At 40.1% G+C, this 24,598-nt stretch overlaps 1 protein-coding gene across 29 annotated transcripts in view; it reads right to left on the bottom strand.

Moving 5' to 3' along the window:
• The window catches only part of LOC105491714 (uncharacterized), a 279,924-nt gene that overhangs the window by 155,268 nt on the left and 100,058 nt on the right, over positions 1-24,598 (bottom strand). For 10 of the 29 annotated variants that reach the window (XR_011614834.1, XR_011614831.1, XR_011614833.1 and 7 more), the window contains 4 exons: positions 23,472-23,545; positions 16,645-16,695; positions 5,281-5,369; positions 3,989-4,080 (listed from right to left, as the gene is read on the bottom strand). Coding sequence is in view for 8 of the 29 variants with exons in the window: in XM_071081396.1 (XP_070937497.1) it covers positions 4,064-4,080; positions 5,281-5,369; positions 16,645-16,695 (157 nt within the window). In the remaining 21 variants the exon portion in view is untranslated. The other 19 variants (XM_071081394.1, XM_071081392.1, XM_071081391.1 and 16 more) reach the window with 16 other exon arrangements.

Below are 24,598 nucleotides of genomic sequence, written 5' to 3'. Positions count from 1 at the left end.
GCCATAGTGATCAGAGCCAGGCCCAGTGTAAGGCAAGTGGGACACTCATCCCAGGGGCATCATTTAAGGGGACACACACACACAAACAGGAATCAAGATAAATAACACCTTAATGCAATATTTTAAGAAATCAAAAGTAATGCAAAAAAAGTGTAGTAAAGACAGAATCAGTAACAGTGCTATGCCAGACCATACTAGTGCCTGAGGCAAAAGGAGAAAATTGAAAGGAAAAGGGAAAGTAGAAGGAAAAATACGGATCCTGTCTTTATTCATAATGTTGATATATTGTTCATCACAGATTTTGCACTCATTTTTTAGAGTGTCACATTAAAGTATTATTTATTTTGACTTTTGTTGGGGGGGGGGCCCTTTCAAATTCTGTATCTGAGGTAAACACCTCAGTGGCCTCACACTAGTCCCAGTCCTGATGGAGATGCAGAGCTCCTGCCCTTCAGCAGTTTATAGTAATAATGGGAGTGCTACATGCACTAAAAAAATTACTGTATTCCCCGGTAAAAAGTGATACATGCAAGGAGAGAGGTTATGGATAAATAGCATAGGCACTAACAGGAAGGAGAGTGTATTTCTACGCAGGGGTCAGTGAAGGTTTTGGAAGAGACTGTGTTTAAATGGGACCTTACCATGTTCTGGTTGGAGATTAAGAGAGAGATGACTCCAGAAACCACATCAAGTTTTTAAATGAAGAAAGAAGCCTTACCAGGTCAGAATAGAGTAAGGGAGCTCACAGGCTTTAAATGGAGAAGGCGTGCCAAGTGTGGATGAAAGGGTGTGTTTATAGGGTGCAGAGCGTGTCTGGGAGTCCTTCCTGTGGCAAAGGAGAAGGCCTGTAGGGGTGGATTCATTTTACAACCACCTTATATAAACAAGACCCTTCTTTCCAGTTCTCTGGATGGTGACAGAAGCCAGTGTGTGGAAACGAGTGAATAAATCCTGCTTGTGAATGATGAAGGAGGAGCCTTGTACCTAAAAGTTATCTTCATTCATCAGGTTAAATCTTGCCTCAAAGACTGATCTCTGACCCAGCAAGCAGCATTCTGCAGCGGTCAAGATGCATGCCAATGACAAAAATCTTAATGTAGAATATCAAATTTTTATAAGCCACAGTTACACAAAAGCAGAGGATAAAGCATGAATTCAGAATCTTCTACAAATTAATATCCAAGATCGAATCAGGGCTGAGCTAGAGGGTTTGATTCTGAATTCTGTAATTCATTCAGGGCCCAACCTCCTTATTTACTACTAACCAACTTAAGGTTCAGAAACAGAGATTCTGGGAGGTTGTTTTAACCTAGTTCTCTGTTTTGAATAAGAGGAATCATTTGCGAATCTCCACTAACGCAGCTGGAGGAGGAGCAGAGAGAAGGTTCCCACTATGCAGAGTGAAAGGGAGTGTTAGCAAGAGTCAGTAGAGATCACCTGATCCACAACAAGTCAAACATAGACTGCTGGGCAAGCAGTGAATGGTCACCATTAGCAATTATTTGTTGAGTTAAGAAATGAACAGCACAAATCCTGCAGATTGTATTTTTCTAAAATCAGCTCACAAACACATAATATTTAACAGGAAGGGGGAGAAACAAGCCACCTGAAGATAAAATTGATGGCATTCTATGCTCCCAAAAGACATTCACCATCTTCCAGGAGGAGTGAAGGTATTGATTGTCCACTGGGTGACTTTACACTCACATCGTCAAAGCCTTTACCTCACCTAGAGGCTCTACTTTCTCAGAAAACCAAATGATCAAGTTACCAGATTAGAAAAACAATCTGTTTTAAGGACGAAAAAGTTTTGGCCTAAAGTGCATTGATGTACTTACTTTTAACAGAGTGATAGGAAATAGTTTTTCATAGACTCAGAGGAGGTGAGCATAGAAAGGGGGCATGGATGTTGCTAGCCCAGCAGCAGTACAGCTGTGGAATCCCTTCTCCAGGGGAGGCCCCTCAGCTACCCCAGTATGTAAAAGAAATCAAAGGGAGCTGCTCTGGCCAAAGTCAGAAAGGACCTGGAAACCTCAAATCACAGCTTTTGCCTAACCCTAAATAAGCCAGTGTAAAACCAAACAAAACAAAACAAAAAAGGAGAAGAAGACGAAAAATCCTCAAGGAAGCAGAAGCTGTGAAAGTTTGGATGATTTGCTCAAAGACACACAGGTGTAAGGGATGGGTTTGGGATACAGCTCCTGACTCCAGGTTCTGGCTTTTCCTGCTGTGCCCACAGAGAGGATGTCAAATCCAAAAGATGCCATTTCCCCTTGCAGTGTGTGCACTCACAGGACCCACATGGTGTATCTGTAAGGCACACTGGAGTAATAGACGGAGGTCATTGGTCCTTGGGGATTGGGTGGTTCCAAGCCTGGCCCAGCCACCCTGAGGGGCAAGAGACATTTTTCTCTCCATACATCTGTAACTCATCCCTGTGGGGAACACAAGCTGGGAAGCTCTAGGCTAAGTAGTCTGGCTCCCTACTCTTCCAGAGAAAAACAAGAGAGGAAAAGATTTGGGCCTGATCATGTTCTAACTGTGCCTTCAGTGCTAATCATGTACTGTTTTCTACACTTGCTCAGCAGCAAGACGTCCTATGCACCTGGAACAGGGCTGTGTGCTAAACCACGTCAGCAGAAGCTGGCTGTAGGGATGGGGAAAGAGGACAGATGCCAAATGTCTAGCACGGTGGTGACAACAGGAGATACTCAATGAAGAACATTCTCTCCCACATCCCCACCCACCCCTAGGACTGTTACCAACAGCAGTCTTCAAACCACAAGGGGGACATCAAAGCTGACTTCCAGTAAACCAGGCTTGCTCAAACTGCTTAAGAGAAAAAAAAAGGAACTTTTGCTTTAAACATAGCTTTAAGGAGAAAAGTTGTGTCTCTCAACTAATATAAATATATTTAATATTTGAGATGTTGGCTACAACCAACCTTAATATTGTTTTGAAACGTTCAAGCAGTAACAGACCACAAATTGAGAGATATGCAGGCTTCCTTGATGTGCCAGCTCGATTATACTACTTACTCTGTGGACTTTCTGCTCAGAGATTAACTGTGACCGTTTCATTTCATTTCACACTTTCCCATTTAAAATGGTATGTCGCTGAGCTAATGCACTTAGCATAGCCATTTCCTGTTTGGTTTTCCTTTTCTATTTAAATACTGTAAAAGATATTGCACTATTCCCTGTGTGGGCTTTAATCAGTAAGTCTAATTTTATTGGGTAAATTACATAACCAGTGACCTACAAAGGCATCTGCTTCTAGCCAGTTGTGTGACCTTAGGCAAGTTTCTTATCTTCCTTGGTCTCAGGTCTTCGTTAAAAAAAATAGGATTAATAATGCCCCCACTGTTAGGAAAATTAATTGTTGGGGGGATTGAGATAATGTGTTTACATTTCTTAGGACATAGGCCCCTTCCCAGATTCTTGTAGGAAGGTAAGAGAGTAATAATTCAGATTCTGAATGTGCTAGAACTATTCTAAATGCTTTCTGCACACTTACTCACTTAATCTTCTCAAGGACGTTGTGAGCTAGAAATTATGATTATTCCCATTTTACAGAAGAAGAAACTGGGACATAGAGAGGTTAAGGAACTTGACCCCACACACAAGTAAGAGGGGTCAAGTTCATGCAGTTGGTTCCAGAAGCTGAATTCATAGCTCTATGACCCTTGCCAAATGTAGGTTCCTAACATCAACGTTTTTGGGTGATTCCATATGTCTGTGATTCATAAATTTTTGTGAAAGAAAGCCAACTTCTCTTTTAATATAGTCAAAGTGCTGGACAGAAGTTTAATAATTCTATTGGTATAGGCTCTCTTCCCAAGAATAATACTAGATTCAAACCAAATCAGATAAATGGCTACCCAGGCACCTTCCCCTTCTCTGCTCAATGTCCTCTTAATTTAACCAAAGTCTCAGAGAAAACCAAAATCTGTCCTTTGAGTTTCAAATGAATTGCCTCATATTCCCACCTGAGGGATGCTTACGCCCCTTTCTCCTGCTGGATTCTAGATGGAGAGGGAAGGTGTATTTTTCCATACTGCCGGTCAAGTTCCAGTTCTTTCTGCAGAAATATTAAATCTATGTATAAATATGTGCATCACCACACTGTCCACTGTGGGCTTTCTCTAACATGTGGATCTGGATGTCAAAAATCCAATCCCTTCTCTTGATTTATACACACACACACACACACACACACACACACACACACGTCTTTATCTGTTCTGTTTTGTAATTTATATGTACTTTAGATCCTTTGCTGAAGACTTGGATAAATAAAGGGGTTTATATGATACCAATTCCAACAAATTAAAACAATTTAAAATTGACGTTATGTAATTTTTTTTCCCATCAATTGGGGCCTGTACCACGTGGTTCAACAATCTCCCCACCCTTCTACCCAGATTCTCACTAGTAAAAAATAGCATACTTTCTTTTTTTTATGCAGAGCAAGTCAACTCTGTCTTTGTTCAATCTTTTCCTTCCATAACTTTCCTTAGGCTTTTTTGTTCAACTCTTTGCATCAGGCTGGCTCATCAAGGTAGGAGAAATTCTGAAGCCAGCTACTTAGATAATCTGTTTTCTTAGATGGCATTAAGATTGTCCACAACTGGAATAAGTAATGCATCTCTGAGATTAACCAACCTTGACAGTTACATAGCAAGTTTCAACATCCCATTCTAATTCTCTCTCTTACAACTCAAGGCAATTGCCTCTTGTCCTTTGTTCAGAAACCCAGGGTGCAGGATTCATTAACCCTTAACTAATATTCCATTCTAGAGATTGTGGGCTTCTTGGTGTGAAAGCTGTTTTTAATTTTCTCCAACCCTTGAGGCCACTGACTGGAGGTGAGGAGATAGAAAGTGAGGCAAGAGAAGCAGTTACCTGGGAAAGCTCTCAGCACTATGGGGGTGGGAAAGAAAGAGCACTGATCAAAGGACAAAGGGGCAGAGTTTAGGTGGCACCACTGGAGGTGACTCAGAGAAGGGACCATGGCAGAGACAGCCTCAAAGCTTGACTTGTCTGGGAGCCCTGAGAGAATAATTTTCAATTTTCAGTAACTGAAAATTAGGTCCAGGTCTGCCCTGTTTTACGTTTTGCTAATGTGCAGCAAGCTGCCATTTTTCTTTCCTCTATTCATTTGATCTCATGACCAGCATTTCCAATTAATATTTGTTTAACACCAGGCCTGGAGTAGATATTTGGAGAACAGACGGAGAAGAAAATGCCTGCACCCTGCCCTGGAAACTTTCAGAGATACCTGCTGATTCTTCTGGTGCTGCTGTACTTGTAACTGCAAAGCAAGTGCACCAGCCATTCTGCCCAGATTCAGTCCCAACCAGCTTCCTACTGGGGGAAGGAAGAACACAATAGGAATTAGTGAAATTTCCAGTTTTGCCAAATACATGGACTTTGACACACAATAAAAATGTGTTTATAAAAGTTAAAAATGCCTTATGAAAGTGTACACTTACAAAGTAGAAAGCTGTTCAACCCTAGTCCTGCCAGCCCTGGGAACGTGGACAGCCCGGTCCTGAAGGAGGGCAGTGAGATCTTCCAGCAACACTTCAGAGTGGGTGCCATCGGATGGCTTCTCCTCAGGGAAGCCATTTGCCATCAAATAAAAATATTTCCTCTCATTTAATTATGTAGATTTTTGCTAAATTAAATGTACTAAGAGGCTGGAATCCAACATTTACAAAGGAGAAATCTCAGACTCCTCTGTTTTCTGCTGGCCTGTGCTTTCTTGAAAACAGACACCGGGCAATGGAAAATGTGGTAAAAGTTTTAATGCTCATGCTAAAAGGAAAAACACCTTTCCTTTCCTTTCCTTTACATTGGCCAGCCACACCTGGCAAGGCAAAGACCAGCTGAGTGAAAAGTCATTTGTGTAAAATCCAGCCAAGCTGTCAGTTGAGCTTAGCAAGTAGTGACTTGGAAACAAAAAAATTAGGGGAAAGAAACTCATCTTCAGATATATTTTATTTTTGGTGTTTATATATATATAGAATTGACAAGGAGTACATTGAATTCATCTTCAAAGAAATGTTCTCAAGAAAATATCCCAAAATATCCCAAAACATACCATTTTAATTTATATTAATGCTTGACATGAAATGGGAGAAAATGAAAAGTAATGAAAACCATTTTCCATAAAGTAGGACATATTTGCTCTAAAATTTCCAGTGTGATGCTAGTCTTTTATGGAGCTGAAAAAAGGAGGCAGAAAAGAGGGACTCCTAACAATGTCTGTAAGTCTTTTCTCTAATTCAGCCACAAAGGGATTTACATGTTGTTCTTGCTTGATCCCAAAACATGTGTCCCCAGGTGGGAAAAGAAATCTGGTGGTAGGGAGAGGAGAAAATTCTACTCTCAGCTTTTCCACATGGCTTTATTAAAAAATCATTTTACTTTTTTGGAAACAATTTTTATATATGAAAAATAGAAACACAGATGCTTCCTAACAGATCCTGATGGTCCCATGCCTTGAGACTGTATTCAGAAAGGTGAAGAGATAGAGATGTTTCTCTCTGCTCTGAAAAGAGCACACAGTCACTGCCTCAGCACCACTACCTCCCTGTCCAGGGCAAGTCTTGGGATGCTTCTGAATTTGTACATAACGCTGAAGTCTGCAAAAGCCTTCTCTAGCATTAAATTCCCTAGTCAACTCTTAGGCCCCTTTAAACCGTGAACAAGACGACCCTTGTTCTGGAAAATCTATCTATCTTGCCAACACACACATATATACAAAAACACAACTGTTGGGCAAATAAATCTTTCCAGAGAAAATAGATTCCTTTCCAATTCAGTCAACTGTACTGAGCTGGAAAGTGAGAAACGTTATTTTTCCAGGACGAAGGAAAAACAAGATCTCTCCTTGTTTACCCTGTCTAGCCCATTTCAAAAGAAGGTCAGTTTAATGCCTTCATTTAAAAAAAAAAAAAAAAAAACTCAAGTGTTGTGTATCAGAAGACACTTAGTTCCTTTCAGGCTGGGAATCACACATTGAAGCTCTGTGGCTTTTTCCTTTGACCTAAGATACACATGGCAGGGCTGAATTGCCTACTGCCCTGGAGATGTCAAAAGTATCAGGAGTGGGAAGGACAGAGTCTGGTGATGTGGAATTCTTTGCTATTGGCCAGCCTCCTGATTGCCAGCCTGTGTCCCACCCCACTCACTGAGCATGAAACATGGAGCTTATGAATTGATCCCCACGTCATTCAAGGCCACACACATTCTCCATGCTTACTTCTCCCTATTCCCCATAATTTGAGGGCCTGGATCATCCCCTTGGAGAGTGAGAAAACATGGAGTTATAATATTCCTGACTGAAGAGCATGGATAGAATATAAATTGGACACAATGCTTGTCTATTCCCTGGGATGCTCTTTAGGACTTAGAGTTCTAAGTCTCAGGGAAGTCCTAACTACAGCGACAGTAACTGGAGTCTGAGGATTCCAGCTTCCTCGTTCCTCAACATAAATACAGGCTTCACATGTATAGCATGTAGCATATAGTTGTTGCCCAGTAAAAATTTGTTTCTATTTTTTCACCAAAAAATTTCTATTTGCCATTAGATATGGCAGAAAAAAGGTAATAATTTCATGTATTTTCATTTCTTCCAAGCATCATTAGTTCTTGTCTTATCTAATTTGTGGTTGCCATAAGGGTATGCAATTATACATATTTCTTCTCTGCCTCATCCCAAACCTATTCCAAACAGAATAGTCTGATATATGACTGCTGGGTCACAGTGGCACATGAGCCAGAGCCAAATGGAAAAAAATGCAAAATATCTTACTAGTAACTATATTGATTACATGTTAACAAGATAATATTTTGTATATACTGGATTAAATTCAATATATCATTAAAATAAATTTGACCTATTCCTTTTTACTTTTTTAATATCGCTACTAGAAATTTAAAATTACACATGTGGCCTGCACTGTATTCCTATTAGACAGTGCTGGTGTAGACTACTTTGTGAAATGTAGAATAAATAAGGTAATAATTAAAGGTAAGGGCCTATGATAATAACTAGCCTTTTGGTACATTTACTATATCTGGCATTTTATATGATTTTATTTCATTCTAATAACGTTTATGAAAGGTAATTATTATTAGCCCATTTGTTGAAAGTATCCTGCCCAAAATTTTATAGCATGCTAGCAGAGCTGGTATTTAAATTCTGGGTTTCTGGCACTAGAATACACGAGCTTTACAGTCTAAAATGATATCTCTTAAGTATTCCTTATCTCACTTAAAAAAAATTCCCAAGAATGTTGACATCAGGTGACCTGGAAAAAATAGGATTATCTACTCCATTAGTTACTAATTACAGCTTTAAAATTTTGATAATCTGAAAATCAGTGTTATATATTTTTTATTTTATTATTGAGAAGGAATAATAATAGAAACGTTGGTCTCTAACCTATGAATTTAAACTGGAGAAAATTAAAAATTAAACTTCTGTCTTTCCTAAACACAGAAGAAAAGGGAAACTTATTTGATGGGAAAGACGTTAATATTCATTGAGCACCTACTATTTCCATTTGTGTCCCATAAATGCATTATTCTTAACAGGTCCAAAACAGAAAACATCATCTTTATCCCCAAACCAGCTCCTCCTCATCCTCCATTCTCTATCTTAGGTATAGTCACCTGAATCTACCTACTTACTCACTTACGCCAGAAACCTCATTCTTTTCTCAGCTCCTCTCATTTCTTTACCCTCCTTTCAGTCTTGCCAGTTTATAGAACACGGGTATTCTTACTTTGCCTGAGCAGTAGAGATTGTGCTTCCCAGTGACTGTGCCAAGTTCTTATTCTTATCAGCAGAACGTTTTCCCATATCCCCCAGCACATGGAGTTATTCAGCTTGCTAATGTTCTCCAAATAGGCACAAAATTATATCTCATTGTTATGTTAATTAGCTGAGGTACTTATGATTTGTTCATTTTTTGGGTTCATTGCTTTGTAAATTGCCTGTTCATATACTTTGCCCATTTCTCTAAATGAAGTTGCTCTCTTTACCTTGTTTGATTTGACTTCTTATTTGATCTGGTCTCTTCATTTATATTCTAGATAGGAATCCCTTGTCTGTTTGAATATTATAAGTCTCTGTTCCTATTTTTAAATATGTTTCTAACTTTATCCATGTTATGTGTCTTTCTGTATAATTAAAAAAACTTAATTTTGATATATATCAATAATCAATGTTATACCACATGGCTTTTGTGAAGTTTTTGTTTAAGTTTTGAAATGCTCTACTGGTCCAACATTACATACATTTTTAGAACAAATTTATTATGAATTTCAGACTAGAATTTTGATGGAATTACACTATACCTACTAGATATGCGGAGAGGGTTAACGTCTTTATGATATTAAATCTTCCCATATAACAATAAGAAATATTTCTCACTCACTCAGGAAGTTTTTCAAGGGGGCTGTATGTATTCTTGTTTAATTACCAGATATTTTTAGCTGTTGCTATTGTAAATCGTATCTTGCTTTTAAAAAAATAACATTTTATAGTTGCTTGCTGTTGGAAATGCTCTTATAGTTTGATCACATGTCCACCAAGTTTTTACTGTTTAGCTGTTGATCCTATTGTTTATTCTGAATAGATGGATATATCATCTGCAAACACTGACAGTTAATTTCTTCCTTTCCAATCACCATTTTTATCCTTCTTTCCTTCAATGTGGGTTAGGATTTCCAACAGTGTCATATTGGTTGTGTTATATAGTGGCTTATCACAGTGAGAATGCTTGTCTTAACAGGAATGCACTTAAATTTTCTCCATTAACTATAATGTTTGTGGAGGTTTTGGAATATAACCAAAATCCACTTAGGGGAATTAAAGAAATCCTTTTCTACTCTTTGCTAAGAGCTTTTATCATAAATAAGCAAAGAATTTATCAAGTACTTTTTCTGCATCAATTGAAATTATTGTGAGATTTAAAAAATTTAATTTACTAATGTTCTTAATTTTGTTGGCAGAATCCCTAATAAGGAATCATTCATTAATCAAGCTGTATTATTTTAAAACATACTATTGGATTCAATTAGCTAATATTTTAAAAGATATTTTTCATCTACTTGAGTAAGATAAATGGAGCTATAATTGTCTTTCTTTCTTTGTAAAACACCATCGTTGTAAAATGTCCATCTGATTGCACCAATATCATAAAATGAACTCAGCCAGCTTTTGCCATATCTGTTTTGGAATAACTTAGAATACAGATGAGAATTTGTTGTTCCTCAAGAGTTTGATAGAATGCACCTGTAAAACCATTTGGGCCTACATTTTTTTGAGAAGACAGGTCATTGATTGCATTTAATCTCTAAAATCTGTTGGTTTAGTCAAGTGTCCTATTCTTTATGTCAATTTTGGCATTTAATATTTTTTCATTTTGATTAGGTTTTCAAAATTTTTATATTTTCTCTCTTCTAATATTTCAATGCTTTTTGAAAATGATACCTGTTGATAGAGAATTCAAACAATATAGAAAATATTAAAGAAAAAAATAACAAAAATCCACCCCAAATCCTATGCTCCAGAAATAATCATAATATAAACATCTATAGAGATATTTTTATAGCAGTCATCGTTCTATGTACAGAATTATAATAATAACAACAACAATAGACACACATATAGCACTTATTATTATTATACACAGATACTGTATTAGTCTTTTCTTGCATTGCTATAAAGAAATATCTGAGACTGGGTAATTTATAAAGAAAAGAGGTTTAATTGGCTCGTGGTTCTTCAAGCTGTACAGGGAAGCATAGCAACTTCTGCTTTTGGAGAGGCCACAGGAAACTTACAATCATGGCGGAAGGCAAAGAGGGAATGAGGCGTCTCACATGGTGGGAGTAGAAGCGAGAGAGAGAGAGGGGAGGTGATACACACTTTGAAACAACCAGATCATGCAAGAACTCACTCACTCATTACCACAAGAACAGTACCAAGAGGATGGTACTAAATCATTCATGAGAAACCGCCCCAACGATCCAATCACCTCTCACCAGGCCTCACCTCCAACACTGGGGATAACAACTGAACATGAGATTTGGGTGGGAACACAGATCTAAACCATATGAGATACTGATAGAATAATTATGTACATATATAGATAGAAGAATGGATGCTTAGAAAGCTAAATGATGGATAGACAGATATATAACCCTGCAAGTATTTCTATTACAAAACCTACAAGAACTTTTTATTTGCATTTAATGATCACAAATATATCCCCTACAGGATTCTGCACTCAATGAGAGTGGGAACCCTGTTCTATGCATCACTGCAGCCAGGCTGGTTTCTGGCATTGATTCAACTTTATAGAATGTTTATTGAATGAGTGAGTAAATGAAGAACATGCAGTGCAATGTGCAAACATTGTTCAAGGAACGACATACATTTTGCTTATGTAATCCTTCCCAGCCCCGCGCAAAGAAGATGTATCATCCCCATTTTTCAGATGAGGAATTGAAATAGGAAGAAAGTAATTTGCCCAGGGCGTAAAGAGCAACATGCTGGATTCTGGCACGGGCTCTGATTCTGATAGCCCCCCTTTCCACTATACCACACTGATACTCAGAACAAATACCCCAAGAGGCCAAAAAAGGTATGAAGAATCTGCAGTTCCTTCATTGAAAAAATATTTATTAAGATCCTAAACACCATGCACTGGGATAGGAACTGAGTTTCAATGACTCCTAAACAAGGCTCCTGCACTGTATCCCAACAATGCAAAAAAAACAACCTATGGTTATGCTGTGCTCTGGAGTGTGTTGTGTGAGCGAAGGGAGAAGTACAAAAAAGAAGGTAGTTCCTAGAGGCCTCCTATGTAAAAGCAGGAAAATAGAAGGCAGGCAATTGGAGGAGCCAGGGACACTGCTCCAAGCCAACACGGGTCCAGCAGTGGAAGTGACGAAAAAAGGAGGGCCCTGTGGGAGACACAGCAGCCCTGCTTAGAAAATGGGCCTACCCACTTTGGGCCTACCAATTAGGGAAAAAGGCCCTCGCTGCTGACCAATTAGAAGAAGGTTCCCTTTCATCTCGCTGACCCAGCCCCATGCTGCACACATCGCAGGGGCCGAACAAGAGCGGGTGTCAGTCCCCACTGCCCTGACTTAGCTGGGTGCCCTTGTCACAACAAAACCCACATCATCACCCAGCCCCCTGGGCGAAGCTCTCAGTAGGGCAGCCCTCATCATAGCTCCCTTTATTTAAGGCCACTTTTACAAGTCATTAGAACAGATCCTGGTTGGTTTTATGACATCTGCCCCCTAAGGTTAACAAATATGTCAATCAAGAGGTTTATAATCCAAGGAGGGAAAGGAGGCAGGGCAGGTTATTTTCTAGTGACTTTCGTATTACCAGAAATCCCAATTAAGAATTTCAGATTTTTTTTTTTTTTTTTTTAGACACGGTCTTACTCTGTCACCCCGGCTGGAGTGCAGTGGCACAGTCTCAGCTCACTGCAACCTCCGCCTCCCAGGTTCAAGTGATTCTCCTGCCTCAGCCTCCCTAGTAGTTGGGATTACAGGCACCTGCCGCCATATCCAGCTAATTTTTGTAGAGAAGGGGTTTCATCATGTTGGCCAGGCTGGTCTTGAACTCCTGACCTCAAGTGATCCGCCTGCCTCAGACTCCCAAAGTGCTGGGATTAGAGGCATGAGCCATTGCACTGGCCAAGAATTCCAGATTTCTTAACATTGTTTTCAAACATCACCAGTTCTCCAAGAAGCTATATACACTGGAGAAGAGTGTGTTTAAAAACAATTTTTTTGTACCATGTTCTTTTCTCTTCGTTAAAAATTTTAAATCTTTGTTTTGAAGTTTAACATACACACAGAAAAGTGCACAAATTTTAAGTGTACAGCTCAATAAAGTTTTACAACATGACTGTATCCAAGTAACCAGCACCCAAGTCAAAAAACAGTATTATTAATAACATCCAGAAACCCTCTCATATCTTCTTCCAGCCACTGCTCCCTCTCCACAGATAACCTCCGCTTTTAACTGCTAACACCCCAGGCTCACTTTGCCTGTTTGTGAACTCTACATAAACAGAATAATTTAGTGGGTTCTCTTTCCTGTCTGGCTTCTTTTCCTCAACCTTATATTTGTGAGACTGATACATGGTCTTGCCAGTAGCAATAGTTCATTTATTCTCATGCTGTATAGTATGCCCTTGTGGGGATGTATCATAAATTATTTCATTCATTCTACTGTTGGTGGACATTTGGGTCATCTTCAGTTTAGGGCTAATGTGAACCAATCTGTTTTTAGTGTTTGATTATTATTAACATACCCCTGCCAAAAGCCACACCAAATGTGAATGTGAAGTTCAAGGGCTGATAAATTGCTGTGGCCGTAGGAAGCAAAAATAACTGTAAAAGATCTTTTATCTTGATTAGAAAACTTAAAGACATGTTACCATATAAGTCAATTATATACTGTATAAGCAATTATATGCAGTTCATTGCATAATGCTGGTAGTCATTAGACAGTGAGAAGCAAATAAGATTGATGAATTATCAGGTAAAGAATGGGGGCTATGTGATTCTGGCAACAGCTGGTCAATTTTACCCCCTGCGTTTAGAAGAGCTTGGTAACTTTTTCATGATATGACAATGTGATATTCATAGGATTGTGCGTATAAACTGTGTTGATTGACTTCAAACTCTGTGAGGTAGGTGGCAAGTAGCATCACTTTCATTTTCCAGAAAAGGGAGTTTAGACAAATTGCTTTCCCTCCCTCTCCCCATGCTCAGGACGGCAAGTTAGTGTCATGGCTACAGAATGATAGGCTTCTGCCTGTGAGCTGAGCTTCTCCAACTGTCCTCCCCACATGTGCCCAATATGCAGCAGGAAGGCAGTGGGAGGAACTGCAGCCTTGAGGTGGGAGGAATTCTATTAATACCTTGGATATTTATAGTACTCTGGAGTACTTCGAGCATCTTTTCAGAAGAGCTGGCCAAAGTCTATGACTCATATGCCAACACAAGGAGCAATGTCATTTTGGAGACAGGCTGTCACATGGCTCTTGCAACTTCCGAGACTCCTTATAGGGGCCAGTTTCTCACCCCTGGTTATTATGTTCAAGAAATTGATGAATTAATCAAGGAACAATCCTTGAAGATGTTTTCTGGGCATCTCCACACAGGCTGGCTCCATCCCAGCGGTTCTTTGCCTTTTGTGCTGTGAATTTCCTGGGCCATCTGGTAAAGGCTTACAGACTCCTTTTCAGAATATCGTTTTAAAATGTGTAAAATAAAATACATGGAATTACAAAGGAAACAAAGCATATTGAAATACAGTTATACAAACTGTAGAAGCAAAAACAAGTTTGTGATCTAATAATATATGTGTTTCTTTACTGACATGTTCCACAACCAGATCTAGAGGTGAGAAAAGAATTAACATAATTTCAAAGTAATGATAAGTATTCACAATATTTGACAATACCTGCAATAATGTGATGTGATATTAAAATACTTTTCTTTCTATTGGTGACAGTCACAGATACTGCAACTACTTCTGCAGTTTGCCGCCTATCATCATAGTTGAAAGAGATTTAAAATTTCCATTAGAGGTTAGTAAAAACGTCAGAGGTATCTTTTTTTCCTGTCTAAATTCACAGACACCTGAATTCCATCCCTCATTCCTGAAATCTATTCCTACCTTAATACCCCAAAGATGGCTCCTGGGTTAGGTACACACACACACACACACCCCTCTAAACACCATCAGCTATCTGAAACCTGGCAGCCTCTCTCCAGAAAGCTGGACTCCAGGCCAGTCCTGTGGCCTAGCCAGAGAGTAAGAAGCTAAGGGCTTGTGATTATGAATCTCATATTCTGCTACTACTACCAAGTAAGAATTGGCCTTAGGTATAATCAAGGTCAGTTCCCGCATGGCTCCTTGTGACAGGGCTGAGTAACAGGCCTTCTTTTCAATGATGTTCTAAACAATTGGCCAAGTTCAGATGATACCCGGGAACTACTGTTAATATTAAGTTGATGCTCATCAAGTGGATGAAAGCATTATGGTTATTAAAGAAAATGTCCACATTTTAAAAAGATGCATGCTGAGTATACAGGGGTAAATAACATATCTGGGTTTTATAATCAAAGTTTTTTTTTTAATGACTCTGGGTTAAGAAGGGGATGAATGAAGCAAGAGTGGTGAAAAATTCAATTAAAATTTCTGGACTGTAGGTGATGCTTATATAGGGGCTAGTTATACTGTTCCCTCTGCTTTAGCTTATGTTTAAAACTTTTTCCTATAAAAACCTTAAAAATAATTTTGGACCAAAAAATTAGGTGGAGAATAGTTTTTTATAGTGCCAATTTGCTTTTTATCATTTTTTAATTTTTTTTTACATTTTTACAATATTTTATTTTATTTTTTTACTTTTTATTTTTATTTTACTTTAAGTTCTGGGATACATGTGCGAAAGTGCAGGTTTATCACATAGGTATACATGTGCCATGGTGGTTTGCTGCACCCATCAACCCATCATATAGGTTTTAAGCCCCAAATGCATCAGGTATTTGTCCTAATGCTCTCCCTTCCCTTGCCCCCTACCCACTGACAGTCCCCGATATGTGATGTTCCCCTCCCTGTGTCCATGTGTTCTCATTGTTCAGCTCCCACTTATTTTTTTTTTCTTTTAGCAAAATTATTTATTTATTTATTTTTTATTATACTTTAAGTTCTAGGGTACATGTGCACAACGTGCAGGTTTGTTACATATGTATACACGTGCCATGTTGGTGTGCTGCACCCATTAACTTGTCATTTACATTAAGCATATCTCCTAATGCTATCGCTCCCCCCTCCCCCCTCCCCACAATAGGACCCAGTGTGTGATGTTCATCTTCCTGTGTCCAAGTGATCTCATTGTTCAATTCCCACCTATGAGTTAGAACTTGCGGCATTTGGTTTTCTGTTCTTGTGACAGTTTGCTGAGAATGATGGTTTCCAGCTATATCCATGTCCCCGCAAAGGACACGAACTCATCCTTTTTTATGGCTGCATAGTATTCCATGGTGTATATGTGCCACATTTTCTTAATCCAGTCTGTCACTGATGGACATTTGGGTTGATTCCAAGTCTTTGCTATTGTGAATAGTGCCGTGGTAAACATATGTGTGCATGTGTCTTTATAGCAGCATGACTTATAATCCTTTGGGTATATACCCAGTAATGGGATGGCTGGGTCAAATGGTATTTCTAGTTCTAGATCCTTGAGGAATCGCCACACTGTTTTCCACAATGGTTGAACTAGTTTACAGTCCCACCAACAGTGTAAAAGTGTTCCTGTTTCTCCACATCCTCTCCAGCACCTGTTGTTTCCTGATTTTTTAATGATTGCCATTCTAACTGGTGTGAGATGGTATCTCATTGTGGTTTTGATTTGCATTTCTCTGATGGCGAGTGATGATGAGCATTTTTTCACGTGTCTGTTGGCTGGCCAATTTGCTTTTTATAATAATTATTACTCAATTTAGTTCAACGTACAATGCAATGGCTAAATTGTATCATTTCTCTTATAGTAAGTATATGAGTTTTAAAAACTGGTTTTCTCCATACCTTCTGCCAGTTGTCATGCATGGTCTCACCCTCCAGGAGTTCATTTTTAAGCTGTGAAGACATAATGGATACACATGAGACAAGAGTTGGGAAACAATGTCAGACAGGGTATGATGTAAATGCCAAGACAAGTGACAAAAATGGAAAATGTGATACGTGTTCAGGAAAAGGGGTGATCAGGGAGGGCTGGAAGGCAAGGCTGGTGGCTTTGAGTTGCAAGTTGTTCGCTGCCTATTGGTCTCAGAGCTTTGGATTCATTGCCTCTTTCCGTTTAGGCTTCTTTCTTTGCATTCATTTCTCCATGGTAGAACTCCCTCTGGATTCTTAAAGCTTGTAAGCAACAACTTTTTTACTTTCAGTATCTCCCTGTGCCCTTTCCTTATGAGGCTGTATTTGACACATACTGAGTCTCCATGGATGTGCACCCTCCATCTGCTCACGGCTGCTCCATCTCACTGTTCTGTCCCAGATGGTGAACTGCAGCCCAGATGCAACCACCACCAGCATTCTTGCCCGCTCGACCCAGTGTCCCCCTGGCCCTGAGTGGCAGTAATGTCTGCCAGGCAGGCAGCCAGGGAGCTAACGTGCCTGGACGTGACAGTGGCCTCAGAGGAGAGCCCCTTCCTGCCAAGTGCTGGGGAAGGGGAAAATTGTCAACCATAAAGGAAAGAGTGGACACCTAACCAAGATAGGGAACTCAGCTGGTGCTGAAATCACAGCCCTTCAAATGGGCTAGAATGATCTCTCAAAACAGGAGGAAAAAAATTCCCTAGAAACCATTCAAAGAAGACCCAAGTTCAAGTTATGGATGATCTAAGTAAAAAAAAAAAAAAAATTTTCCCGACATTTCCTAGGTCATTCACACAAAAGAAAGTTTTTCTTTGCTTTTTTTCCCTTTTGGCTTATTCTCACTCTAAATTATCTGAAGCACTGTGACCAGGTTACTTGGCCATGCTGAGTTGGCAAACAGATGAAGCCATGTGGGTGAGGAGGTGGGACGTACCTAAGCATCTGCCATCCACATCACACTGGGAGACTGCCATGTCACAGTAGCCATTGGATCCTTTCATGGCTTTGAATCACAAGTTTGAAGTAAAAAAGAAAACATCAAATCCATGTTACTTAAGAGTGGTAGGATTCAAGAAGACTATCAGAACACATTCCCTGCCTCACAGGCAGAACTTCAACCCAAGTAGTCATCTGTCTCTGGACCCTGCCTTCCCTGGGCTCCGTATCATTCCCCACACCTCCTTGGTTATGGGGGACTCCATAGGAGACTCGGGTCTACAGGACTAATTTCATTCCACCTCTCATGTGTACAAAAACGAAAACAAAATGCTTTAACATCATCAACAACAAAAGGAACACTGCTGTTCTGCATCTAGGGGAGAAGCTTCTCAAAGGAAAAGACATCAAAGTGTGGCCATGATTTATGCACACGAGGTCTGAGTCTGACCCGGAGAGGCTGGGACACAGAATCATTGAACTTTTGCTGAACGAAGTAATGGGAAGTTTGAGTTTTCTTCAGGGAAACAAAGAGACACCACAGGGGCTGCATCGCTGGGAACAAACAGGGGTCTCTGGTGAGAGACACGAGAGTCATGTGCATGTGGCAGGTGAGGGGCTCAAGAAGGACCGTGAGATATTTATTGGAGTGAGGATAGCTATGGCATTTTAAAGAACAGTGACATTTGATTTTTTATTTGAAATAGTTTTCCTTCTGCATCATCTTGTGACCCATTCCATAACCCCAGCCCTCCCATAAGTCTTTACATATGGCAGTTTTATGTGAGGGAATCTTTGGGGAAGAACAGATGTGAGATGCTGTCTGGTGAGGGGAAGGAGAAACAGGACAGTAACCACAGGAGCTGTGAGTAGTCACTAAGAAGAGGCGGTCGTGGAGAGAAGGCTGGAGCACAGGCCACCTCGCCTCAGGAGCGGATGTATTTCACTCAAAATATACTAGAAGAAGGTGACCCTGACGGCAAGGTGGGAGGGGAAAGCTGGTTCTTACTGGGGAAGGGGCTGTACTGGCAGGAGACACTTAGGTCCTTAAGAAACAAAAAATCACATTTCCCTGGCTTGAATGAGAACCCACATACACATACAGATACATATAATTAATCTTTGCCATTTTTGGCTTACTAAAGTTTTATCTTTCATTACAGAATTTATCACATTATACTGTATTATTTCTGATATATTCATATGTTTTATAAATACACATGTGAACTTTATATCTTTTGTACTGGCAAAGTGCCTGGCATATGTTAAGAATAGTTTGTTGAATGAATACTTGAATAAATGGCTGCTACATATATTTGTTAACAAGATGAAACTCTGAATCACTCAGCAGAATCAGGTCTCATCTGCCATCATGGGACTGATGTCAGTTTTGTTCCTACTTTTCTCCACCTCCCTGATCCGTTTAGATGAACCCTGGGATTCAGGAAGTACTAGTTCTGTGATGTCCTACACTGGGATACACAACACTCTTCTATGCACCACAGTTTCTGGCTGAGGAGGAGGTGTGAACAGGCTGGCGTAGGCATGTCACTCTCACTGGGCCTGGCAGAGCTGGCCAGCTGCACCGTGCAATACAGGGGTCAGCTCATTGCCAAGAGCAGTAGCGGCCTTGTGAGTAAGCTGAGTGGGCAGGCATGGCCTGAGTCATTTTGCAAGTGCCCGGAAGCTGACCATCCCACAGCCTCCAACACTGAACTTCCCATTTCCTGTTACGGTAGCCAAAACTCTACCACCCTTAGCTATTCATGTTTTTGGATCTTTCAGAGATCTCAATTAGTGAGTATTTGTGTTGGCTTCCAATACAGGGAGAGAAGGACAAGGGAGGAAGACAGTGAGAAAAAGAAACAGGAGGAAGATACCGATAGGCTTTGTACCCTTCCCTGTCCTTGTGCGGAACAATGCTTTCTCGAAAGAATAGCTTTAGCTCTTCCAAACTGCCCAGACAACCGTGAGAAGCCCACAGGGTCAGGACTCTCCACACATCTTCTTACACACATACTTACTCTGCCAGCCATACAACATCGGAAAACTCACACACATGACAGAGATGGGAGAGAAGGATAAGAAGATCAAAACAAAGTGTGCTGTACAGTAAAGGCACTGTAATCTTGACCTGATACCCCGGGCCCACATTTTAGGCTCCCTTCCCCAACTAGGTAAGACCTAGGATCTGAAGAAGAATCCTTTTCTAGATGAAGGTTACGATTAAAGGAGACACACAACTGTATTTTCCTGATCCCAAATTAGAATGTAGGATCAGACAGATCTGTAAATATTTTTATCTATGAAGTCTTAAAAAAAGGAAAACAAATGAAATTGCTGCAGTTTACATGTAATAAATATCCTTTATTGATGAATGGATTTAACTTTATTGACTTTGGTCTGGAAGAGAGCTACGAATCAGGTCTTCCACCGCATCAAGACCATTCTGGAGCTGCTGCTCTTAACCACCTACACCATGGACATATGCATAGGCCAGTCCCTGGAATCTCCATTTCATTTGCCTTTCATGACCTTTTGCCTTTCAAATCATTGAACAAATGATTTGTTTTGCTCTCACTTCTCATTCTAAGTAAAGGTTCACTTTTTTTGTTTGTCTTTAAGAGATGAGGTCTTGATATGTTGCCCAGGCTGGACTCGAACTCCTGGGTTCAATTAATCCTCCTGTTTCAGCCTCCTGAGTAGCTGAGACTATAGCCCTGAGCCACTGTGCCCAGCTAATATTCACTTTTCTACCTAATTTTGCATTTGTGATTTTGTATTCCTTTTCATCAAGAGGGCCCCCATGTTATATAAGTTTCAGTCCCTACAAAGTTGTATCTGCCCTTTCATATACTACCCATGTAGTACACACTCTTAGTGTGCATAATTACACAGGAAATCTCAACTAACGGATATCACATTACCATGTTTTTTTTGTTTTTTGTTTTTTGTTTTTTTTGAGACAGAGCCTTGCTCTGTGACCTAAGCTGGAGTACATCGGGGCTCACTGCAACCTTTGCCTCCTGGGTTCAAGTGATTCTCCCGCCTCAGCCTCCTGAGTAGCTGAGATTACAGGCGCCCGCCACCATGCCTAGCTAATTTTTGTGTTTTTAGTAGAGATTGGGTTTCACCATGTTGGCCAGGCTGGTCTCGAACTCCTGACCTCCTCATGTACCTTGGTCTCCCAACGTGCTGGGATTACGGGCATGAGCCACTGCTCCCAGCCACCATGATTCTTAATTAAGCAGAATGTTGTCTGCATGATGCCCTTAGAAGTAATTAATGAAATTAAAAGCATGAAAGCAGATAGTGGAGACTTCTATTTCAGAAATGTAGTAAGTACTTAACCTGGTCCCCAGACTTTTGTCCACCTGTATGCACAGAAAAATATGATAACAGCTAACACTCACATAGTGTTTACTGTGAACTAGGCCCCATTTAGTCCTTGTAGCCACCCATTGGAATAGGTGCTAACTCATTTTACAGATTAAAAAAACTGAGGCACAGAGAAATCAAGCATTTCTAAAGTTACACCTAATATAAGGCATACCTGGTTTGTTGACCCAGGCCATCTAGGTCCAGAATCCAAGGTCTCCACCTCTATGCTATTATCACCTATGTAGGGTCATTGCTGATGTGTGAGATGATGATCCAGTAGCACAGAAACAAATCATTACTTTGTTTTCTACTGACAAATATTGTCTTTTACTCTTAGCATTCTGGTTAAATAAAATCATGGTTGCTTTCCTTTCAGTTTCTTCCCTTCCTCAACTAGGAATGAGAGATATCCCTGGACATGCCTGACACATAGTCTGATGCATTGGCAGGGGTTGAAGTTGGCTGAGTGGTGCCTCCAAAGATATCAGGCCCTAATCCTCAGTCTGTGAATATTCTTTAATATGGTAAAGTTTTCACAGATACATCTAAATTAAGGATCTTGAGATGAGAAGAACATCTTGAATTATCTGGGTGGGCCCTAAATGCTATCAAAAGTGTCCTTATGAAAGAATAGCAGAGGGTAATTAAACACACAAAGGAGACAGCAATGTGAAGGCAGAAACAGAGATTGGAGTGATGCAGCCTCAGGCCAAAGAACAGGAAGGAATGCTTCCAGCAGAAGCTAGGAGAGACAAGGGACTGATTCTCCCCCAGAGCCTCTGCAAGTAGTGTGGCTCTACTGACACTTTGATTTCACATTTCTGGCCTCTGTAATTGTGAAAGAATACATTTCTGTTGTTCGAAGGCATTAAGATTGTGGCAATTTGTTACACAAGCAATAGGAAACTGATACAGGGGTCAATATATAGCAGTCAAAACAGTTTAAACGCAATAATAGTCATAACTGCCATGCCTTGCACCCTTGCAATGTACTGGGTATGTACTGTGTGACATACAGTCCTCCATTTCATTATCATAAGGTAAATGAAGAAACTGAGGCCACACAGCTACTAAATGGCAGAGGAAGGATTCGAACCAAGGTCTGTCCAACTCCAAAAACCATAAATAGAAAGACTACACTATTCTGTAAATTCCAGCATCCCACATAGACATTCATTCCACTAAAATGATATCCAAATCCTAACAGTTCTTAATGCTCGCTATGGGTAGATTTATTTCTTAATCTTTCCCTCTTTGTCCATACACCCTCTCTCATTTTGTTATCTGTTGGTTGCTCTTAGTGCCACTTTAAAAAAAATAACGTCCAAATTACTATTAGTCTGTTTTCCCAATGAAGAAACTGAGGCACAGAGAGGTTAACTCACTTGCTGGAATCCTGGAGAGCCTGATCCTGGAAACTGTGCTCTCACTACTCTGATACGTACCCCTATAGAATCTTGGTCTGGGTCAGTAAGAAATATCTGGTAACTTAATACTTTTTTCTCATGTGACTTTTACTTTGTAGAGTAGGTGTATCAGCTCTCTGTGCACACTTAAAGGTTAATTAAACCACTACAAAATGCAAAAGCAGCTAGGTCTTTGTTTCCGAGGTAATAAAATCACAAAGGATTCCTGTTCAAAAATGAAGGCTATAATATTCTGTTGCCAGTGGGTTTTGTGCATTTTTCCTGTTTTAACAACGTGTACTTCTCTCTTCACCAGAAACATTAGGTCACAAAAGCCAGTCTCATCTACATCTTTACAATGTTGTTTATCATCTTTTTGCATGCGGGAGATAGAACTGGTAATGAAACAGCCAAATTGGATTCCAGCGAGGATTTGTCCTTAGAATACTTTCAGAATCCATTCAGAACGCCTCTGATTTATCATTAAGCCCCCAGAAGCCATTTATTTTGGGCCAGCTTTTCAGGGATAGGACATCAGTTGTGTGCTAGTTATTGGGAATTATAACACAGCTGATGAAGCGTGACAACACAGAGTCTACTGGATTCGCAAAAGATTACAGAAGGGTGTTACAGAAGTCAACAGCTATTATGCTGAAAATGTCTCTGAGCAGAGAGAGAACATGAAAATAAGGAAATAGATTCTATCCTGCTGCCTGTCATCCCTCCTAGGGTCTTTGGGTTCAGTGTACATGAATTCCCCTCCCACAGTTCCTTTTCCTACCCCTGCAGTTTTTCAGCGTCTACTCCCGCCCACTCCCTCTCTCCCTCAAGCAGGTTATCATACAAAATTAGAACTAGGGAAAAAGGGTGGATTGATACTTATGGCTGTGCAGTGGTAGGTGGTTAATTCAGCCACATCATGGATACAGTTATGTTAAGCAAAGGGCAGACAGCATGTTATTAAATGAGGTTTTAGCTGACCCATAAAATCCAAAACACTTCAGAAACCAGGAATCATAGTCTTGTCATACTCACTGTAGCATCCACTTGAAGGTGTTCTAGGTCAGCCTTCCGCCTTCCCACAGTGTATGTGGCATGCCCAGGAGAAGCTGGAGGAAAGCAGTAGTGAATTGTTTCAATCTCTCTGGCAATATTTTCTAAAATTACCAATGTACACACCTAGCGACCTAACGATTACACTTTTTGGTGATTCCATCCTAAAAGAAAATCATGACCTAGTACATAGTATAATATGTCCAAGCGTGTTTATTAGAACATGATACCCCATAGTTAAAAAAAAATCTGGTAGGAAACAATCTGCATTTCTAGCAATAAGAAATGTCTGAAGAAAGCATGGGAAATATCTATCATGCAATATCATGCAGCTATAAAAAAGAATGAGTTAGATCTATATGCATGAACCTAGAAAGATATCCACATAGATTATTAAGTGGGAAAAAAAAAAAGTCAGTTACAGAGTAACACACACAATACCGTATTATCAAACTTTAAATTTCTAGGCCTTTTCCCAGAGAGTGCCATCATGTTCATATCATCTCTAAGTTTGAGGCAGCTCTTCAGCATATCCATAATGCAAAAGGAAACTGGAATCACAAGTTGAGGTGGTTTCAATGCAGCTCTTCTTAGACAGACAGATGGACTTCATAACATGTATGTGTCCTGCCCGAGCTTTTACTGCCCTGGTAATCCTCATAAAGTAAAAATACCTCTCAGTCTCCAGAGAAATCTCTTCAAGTTGGGATTCTGGGGGAGGTATTAGGTTTAGGGGTAAGATGAAAGAAGGCATTTCAGATTTGCCTTTTCTTTTTTCTTTCCTTTTCTTTTCTTTTTTTTTTTTTTTTAGACAGTCTCGCTCTGTCACCAGGCTGGAGTACGTGGCACAATCTTGGCTCGCTGCAACCTCTGACTCCCACGTTCAAGCGATTCTCCTGCCTCAGCCTCCCGAGTAGCTGGGATTACAGGCACATGCCACCACACCCAGCTAATTTTTGTATTATTAGTAGAGACGGGGTTTCACCGGGTTAGCCAGGATGGTCTCGATCTCCTGACCTCGTGATCCACCCGTCTCGGCCTCCCAAAGTGTTGGGATTACAGGCTTGAGCCACCGCGCCCGGCCAGTGGCCATTAATTCTTAAAGTTTC

This window comes from Macaca nemestrina, chromosome 16, assembly GCF_043159975.1.
Source record: "Macaca nemestrina isolate mMacNem1 chromosome 16, mMacNem.hap1, whole genome shotgun sequence".
NCBI classification, from domain to species: domain Eukaryota; kingdom Metazoa; phylum Chordata; class Mammalia; order Primates; family Cercopithecidae; genus Macaca; species Macaca nemestrina.
This window is presented reverse-complemented; position numbering and strand designations above follow the sequence as displayed.